Source organism: Dipodomys ordii, unplaced genomic scaffold, assembly GCF_000151885.1.
Source record: "Dipodomys ordii isolate 6190 unplaced genomic scaffold, Dord_2.0 Scaffold8, whole genome shotgun sequence".
NCBI lineage: Eukaryota > Metazoa > Chordata > Mammalia > Rodentia > Heteromyidae > Dipodomys > Dipodomys ordii.
The window spans coordinates 1,901,338-1,908,452 of record NW_012267224.1 but is presented as its reverse complement, the minus strand read 5'-3'; the positions used below and the strand labels follow the sequence as shown (position 1 = coordinate 1,908,452).

At 36.8% G+C, this 7,115-nt stretch overlaps 1 protein-coding gene across 3 annotated transcripts in view; it reads left to right on the top strand.

Moving 5' to 3' along the window:
- Rab28 (RAB28, member RAS oncogene family) overlaps positions 1–7,115 on the top strand; it is a 64,760-nt gene that overhangs the window by 504 nt on the left and 57,141 nt on the right. For all 3 annotated transcript variants that reach the window (XM_013009164.1, XM_013009166.1, XM_013009165.1), the window contains exon 2: positions 4,312–4,408. In XM_013009164.1, coding sequence (XP_012864618.1) covers positions 4,312–4,408 — 97 coding nt within the window. The remainder of the gene's footprint in view (positions 1–4,311; positions 4,409–7,115) is intronic.

Sequence of the window (7,115 nt, the reverse complement as noted above, 5' to 3'; positions counted from 1 at the left end):
CCGCCCCCCACCCGACGCCCGGGCTGCCCCGGGGCGCCCCGCGTTCCCGAATCACCTTCCCTGGGTGAGAACTGGGGCTCCGTCGTGGACTGATCGGGTCATTCGAGGGCACGCTGCCTCCCTGTGGACCCAGGGGTACGGGGTGCCGGGGGGGGTCACGGCCCGGGGTGGGACCCCCCAACGTGAACACGTGCACCGACGACGTTAGGGTCCTGCCTGCCCCCCTCCGCCGGACCCGGCCAGCGCTGCACCTGTCGGCGCGAACGCCCGTCAGCCCGGTGGCGCCCAGTGGGAGGCGGGGGCCGGGGGGGGGGTGGAGGGATTCCTGCCTTAAAACCCAGCCCCGGGGCGAACCCGCGGCAGCCTGCACGAGTGAATGAATGAATGAGCGCGCGCGGGGCTTGAGATGGTGCCCGCACCCAAGCCGCTTTTCCTTTTCTTCCCTGCCAAGCCCAGGTGGTGGTTGTTGTTGTTGTTATTATTATTATTAATCTGGCCCCAAGTGGTGGACCTTCGGACACTGAGATAACGCTCCGAGGCGAGGGTCCGCCCAGGGACTGTCCCCTGGCCACCTCCACACCTGTCACTTGTGTCCCAGGCCCCGCCCCGGAGATGCCGCTCCCGCCCCTGCGAGTCGGCCTTCTCCCCGCCAGGCTCCCGGGGAATGCGGGGTTTCGCGGCGGCCGGTTTTCCCGCGTCCCTGCTGGTGCCCTGGGATCCCGGTCTCTGGGAGGCGAAGGCTTCCCTTTGCATCCTTCCGCGTTGGACGCGGCCCAGGCGGCTCCCGTACCGGCTGGGAGAGCAAGAGCTTCCAGAGCTGGATTGCAGAGAGCAGCAAATTTCTGCCTTCTTTTCCCAGGGTGCTTTGTTACGAGGTTTACGGCGGCGAGGAAAGCAATTGAACATATGCGATCACCCCTACATATTTGGGGGAGAACTTGGGGGTCACTTTTCTTTAGCGAGTATTATGTGAAATACTTGTACGTACGGAGCATCACCTAGGTTCTGTGCCCCTAGGACACAGGAAGAGATGGATCATTAGGAATAATTCTGCATTATTCCCAACATCTCCAGTCAGTAAAGATTGTTAGATATTAAAAGTATTTTTTAACTAAGTAGTTGTACAAAGGAGTTGCCATTCGGCAAGGCAGTCTGTGAATATGATGTGTTTTGGCCAATGTTGCCCCTTTCAACATTCTCATCCCCCTCTTACAATCCACCCCTTCCCCCACTTTTCTTAATTTTTGGGTTATGTACTGGAATTTTTTTTATATTTTTAAACATAATTTTCTTATTCCTTTGAAGGTCACTTAATTTTTTGGTTCAAACATTTTATTGATTTCAGTTAATTGTTTACTTTTCATTGTAAATTATAGTGACACTATAATGCATTGATGAAAAACCCCCCTCAAATTATCCATTAACCTATGTAGTATATTTCTTTAAACTTTCCTTCAGTTTCTTCTGGTATTTGTCTGTTGGGCATTTATTACTCAGTTGAAATTTATTCTCTGTGTTGTTAGTGCAATTATTGTTTTCCATCTCTGTTCAAAATTCTAACTTGTATAGGACAATTATATATATATATATATACTACATACACCATATGTATTATATGTGCCATATGTATTATATGCATTGTATATATAGATAAATATTTAACTTCTAAATTGTTGAATTAGGACTATCATTTGTCTTCAGAGAATCAAAGTGATACATTTTTTTGTGGGTCTTCATCTTCTTGACTAGACTGTTTTAAAACAACTTTTTGTGCTATAACTTTTCTGAAACAAGCATCTGAAACCTAACCTTCTGTTACCAAGCATTATTTTCTCTGTACCTCATTCAGTGCTCAGATTGGCTGCAGATTGATATTTTAACTCTTTCTTTTGCTGTGTTTTTCTTCTATGAATTCATCCTCCCTTCTTAATTGTATTTTCATTTAAAACTGTGCCCTTTCTGCTGCTCCTTCCTGCTGGTTTTAATTCTGGGTATTTTTGTGTGCACTGATGAAGCAATAGACAACAGTACTGGAATGATCACAATACTGGAATGATCACAGTATTGGAATGATCACTGGTTTTTGGTTTTTTTTTGGAGAAATTTAGCTTTTTCCTCCATGTTTCTGTTCTTTCTCTGACTCATGTTTATTACACATTTTCTTTTTTTAAGCTTATTTTTATTTTTTATTGTGAAAATACCGTACAGAGGGGTTACAATTACATGGGCAAGATAACGAGTACATTTCTTATCAAGCATTGTTGCTTCTCCTTTGTTTCCCCCTCCCATCCCTTCCCATTATTCCCCCCCCCTACACATTTTCTTTAGACTATTGAAGCAGACATTTTTTGGTGTCGTATCAGTGTTAGTAATTTGGTTAAAAAATGCTAGTAGTTTTCCAAACATCATGTTTATGTATGTATACACATACGTTAAATAAAATGCTTCAGCTATGCTGTATGCTAGCTGGTTGTTTAAGAAGGACATTTACATTGTACCTTATGAAAAATTAATTATAAAAGTTGGCACTAAGTGTAGATACTTGAAGAGAAGCCTCCCACTGATTCAGTTGATTCTGTGAAATTTTTATAGTGCGATCTCAGGAGATGATATAATAAAAATACTACTGGATAGCTAGTATTTTTGATTATTACTCTATTATAATTGAAAATCCTGTGATTTTTGAGGCTTAATATTGGCCTCAAATGTTTGAGTGTAGGGCTTTAAATTTCTGGAAGTCCTATTGCCAAGAGAAGAACTTTGAGATTTTTCTGAGTATTAACAAAAATACTAAAATTTAAATTCTTAAGGGAAGATTACCTCAAATGATGTTATTGGTATCTTAAAGTTCTGTGATTAAAAATATTTCTATTATCTATCTATGGCAGTATGAACTACTTATAATAGTGTAAGTAGTGATAGTTATTCATTGGTAGAATTCTGAGCCTCTTCACAGGTGATTTAGTGCTGTTACAATAAGCTCATAGTATAATTAAGTCTAACTGAAATCCAGGAAGTCCTTACCTTTTTGTTCTGATCTCTCTGTCTCTTTTGATACTGTTATATGATTCAAAGACATATTACCTGGAGCAAATTTATATCTGAATGCCTAGTAGAAGAACATCTTCCATGTAGTAGTGCTCAATAAACACTAGATGACATTTCTCACAGGAATTTATGACAAATACTTAAATAATCAAAGAATTGGGCTTAGGTGTGCAAATTGTCATTTGTGTGAAAAACATGGTTCTGTGTAAACGCAATTTTGAGTCAATGCTGTTAAAAGGAATTGAAATTGGGGCGAGCTTTTCTTGTGCACTGCTATCCTTACACCACAACTGACTGTAATGAACCAGCTTGGAAATTTTATATTAGTTTTCACAATTGGAATAGTGGACATCTAATTGTAACTTTAAAAATAACTAAATCTTACAATTGAAGATTATAAAAATGTAGCAAGCTTGCCTTTCTCTCTGGATAGTTTTCAAGTAACAATAGTACATTTAAAATGCTTGGGAACTCTGACATATGGAGTTATTTCAGTTGATACCAGAATGGTTAGTCTTTTGCTTTGATAAGAAATGGTATTCTGTTAGAAAACTCTAGAGTTCTTAAAGGAAACTTTTAGTTACTATTTTAAAAAAAGTAGATGACAATCTGTTTTGGTTATTATATCTTACAGCTTTCTGCATTACGTCCTTGGATAAATGCCATCTTGCCTAATTCATAATAATCCTTCAGAATATTAGCTTCTTTGTTTCAATGATGCATATTATTAGGGTCATTCTACATAGTTATTTTTATTTATCATCCCTAATACAGAGAAAATGAGATCATAGGGATGCTTTTCTTGTAGGGCAAAAGAAATTCTATAAGCAGCTTTCCTTCTTTGATGAATGCTGCTGCTGCTTATTAGCTGAGGGCACAGCTACCCTCAGAATATTCAGTCTTCAAAGTGAAACTCAAATTCTCTGCACTTTTTATTGAAGTGATATGTAAACTTCACATCTTTAGTAGTGTCACTGTGTTTTCTATTGATAATTTTCAAAATCTAATTTCCATCAGGGTGAAGGAGCTTGATGAAGAGGGAATCTAAAGAGCTTTAGCTGATTAATTGGTTGTTTCCACTGCTCGCTGCTTGCACGTTTACCTGCTGATATTAATTCCCTCCTCCCCTTGCAAGCGTGGCTAACAGTTATTTGTTGGATTACTCTAAGTAAAATTGTAAGGGTTATTTAATATGATTTAGTAGTGGACTTACATGTGCATTTCTTAAATTAATTTTGGTATTCCATGCATCAATTTTTTTAGACCTCCTTAGCTACGTGTTTTGCTCAAGAAACTTTTGGGAAACAGTACAAACAAACTATAGGACTGGATTTCTTTATGAGAAGGATAACATTGCAAGGTAAGAGATTAAAAAGTCTTAACATGGGAAACTGTATAAATCTTACAATAAGAAGCATATGGCAGAAATGTGTAAAGTCAGTTCCAGGGCTGCTTCTCTTGGAAATATATGTAATCAGTAAATATCCCAGGAGGTTAATGTATGTCAATGTCTGCCATGAATATGAAGGCATAGTGTCCGTGGGTGAGAAAAAGTTTATATGTTCTGCTGCTGCTCCCTGTTTTTGGCCACTCTACATTTTTTGAGGATAAACAATAGTTGCATACAGAATTTGAAAGGCTTTTACAGAATTAAATGTTATATATTTGTTAACATACTCTATTAACTAAATGTGAAAAGATTGAGAAGAGTTATTTTTTAAAATATTATTTTGATAAGCTTCTGCTTCAGTTTTTTTGTTTGAAAGTTGGAACAGAAGTATAATGTAGCTATGGAACTTCTGTGCTCTAATATGTGAATGCTGTTTTATGCAAGGCAGCATGAAATTGCTGGCATTTAATAGACCACTAAAATTTAGGGTCCCTAGGCACTCATAAAAATACAGTTTGAGCATTCAAGATGTTTCAGTTCACCATGCAAAGAAACTATTTAGATGCCAGTTGAAGCACATTTAGTGGGAAATACAGGGAAATAATAACACAAAACGAGTGGTTTATGTTTTAAGTTAGTTTCTGAACAATTGGGGCTTTAAAATGCTCTGTTCAGTCAATTTCAGTGGTTAAATTTTATGATTAAAGTATTTTATTAAAAACAATTTATCTTGATTGACTTTTTAAATGATCTAACCTTTCCTTCATAAAGAAAAATACATTTGTATGACATGGTTGCAAGTATAATTTCAGATTCAGATATTGGAACGTGAGTAATACAGTAGAAGAGGTTTGACAGATTGAGTATTATCAAAATATGGTAACTTCTCCAACACCCCATTGATTGTATGACTCCCCATGAAAGTTACAGAACAGCTTTGGAAAACTTGGTAATTGGAGGTAGTCTTCATATCTCATTGCTGATATACTCAATTACCTTTTATGATGCTTTGTATTTGGCTCTCAAAAGTGGATTAGAAGATACAGCATGAGAAAAATTCTTATTTTTTCATTACTTAGTTATTGTTCAGCAAAAGGTTTAATGAGTTGCATATGCACATTCCATCTATATTTTATTTTCATGTATTTGAGCCTAACATGTTTAATTGCATTAATTTTATTTTTATGAAAAAATTAAACAGAACACTTAAAAGTAGTCATGAGTGAGTGCGTGTACCATCATGTAACATACATGCTGAAAACTAATTTGTGCAAGTTTTTTTTCCAGAGGTGATAGTTGTTTGTAGAGAACCACATTCTAGTTATTACTAGCTATTTTCTTTTGATGTTTAATTAACAAAAGCATCAAAACATCAACTTATTGTTTCGTTATTCTTGTTTATTTTCCTTACTTTTTTTTTTAGTTAAAGGGCTTACAAGAACAAACAATATTGTCAACAAGACTGGTTTGGACATATGTATATGGTATTTGTAGTGATTCCTGACCTGTTGCATAGGACTACCGTTTTAAAATTTTAATTACTTGGTGAAAAAAATTGGTATTCTTGCAATCCAAATTTGCAGTATAATATGTAGACTAGGTAAATTTAAAAGATGATGTTAGGGAATGTGCATTCTTTTTAAAAAAATTTATTTTATAGTAAAGATGTTGTACACAGGGGTCACAGTTACATGAGTAAGGTAATGAGCACATTTCTTGTCCAGCATTGTTACCCCCTCCTTTGTTGTTCTCCCACTATCCCTTCCTTCCCCCACCACCCTTAGTTCCCCACCCCCTCCCGAAGTTGTAAAGTTCATTTCCAATATACTGTCTTGTGGCTATCATTGTTGCATTGGGTCATCCTGTGTTCTTGTTTCAGCGTTTTGTTATTTCCCTTCCCCTCCCCAAATGAGATAAATGTATATACAAGATACAGGATAGCAAAATCAAGTACAGTGACAACAGGCGATATACCATAGGGGGAAGAACATACAAAGGAAACAAAAAAAATCACATAGTACATTAAAAACAACAACAACTACAAAGAAAGATCACTTGTGTCCCTATCTTGGAGTTCATTTTGCTTAGCATCATCTTATATGGTCATATGTACATAGCTTTTGAGCTTTCTGCTCACCTGATAAAATTATCCTAGACATATACTAATTGTTGCAAATGAGAGAAACTATGGGATTTATATTTTTTTGGGTCTGGCTTACTTCACTTAATATGATTTTTTTTCCAAGTCTGGGAATGTGCATTATTAATATTTAATTTTTCTTAATTTTCTCTTGATGATCATAGTTCCAGAAAATATTCTGTATTTTCAAACTGCAGTTGTTTTCGTGCTAGTTAATGAACTAAAAAAAAGGTAGAAAGTTCAGTAAGAAAAAATTATCATAGTGTATCTTGACCTTAAATAATTAGTAGGTATGTTAAAAAATGATACGCATAAATTACAAGATTACTTTATGTGCTTTAACATTAATTTTAAATCATTCTGTCAAATGTAGGATGGTTGGTAGTTGTGTTATTTGCTAAGTAAAACAGTAAGACAACATTATTGAATTTATAGTGAAATATCACAGTGTATTAACAGAATAGTTCTAGTTTAGTGAGTCTTATAATGAAATATCACAGTGTATTAACAGAATAGTTCTAGTTTAGTAAGTCTTCT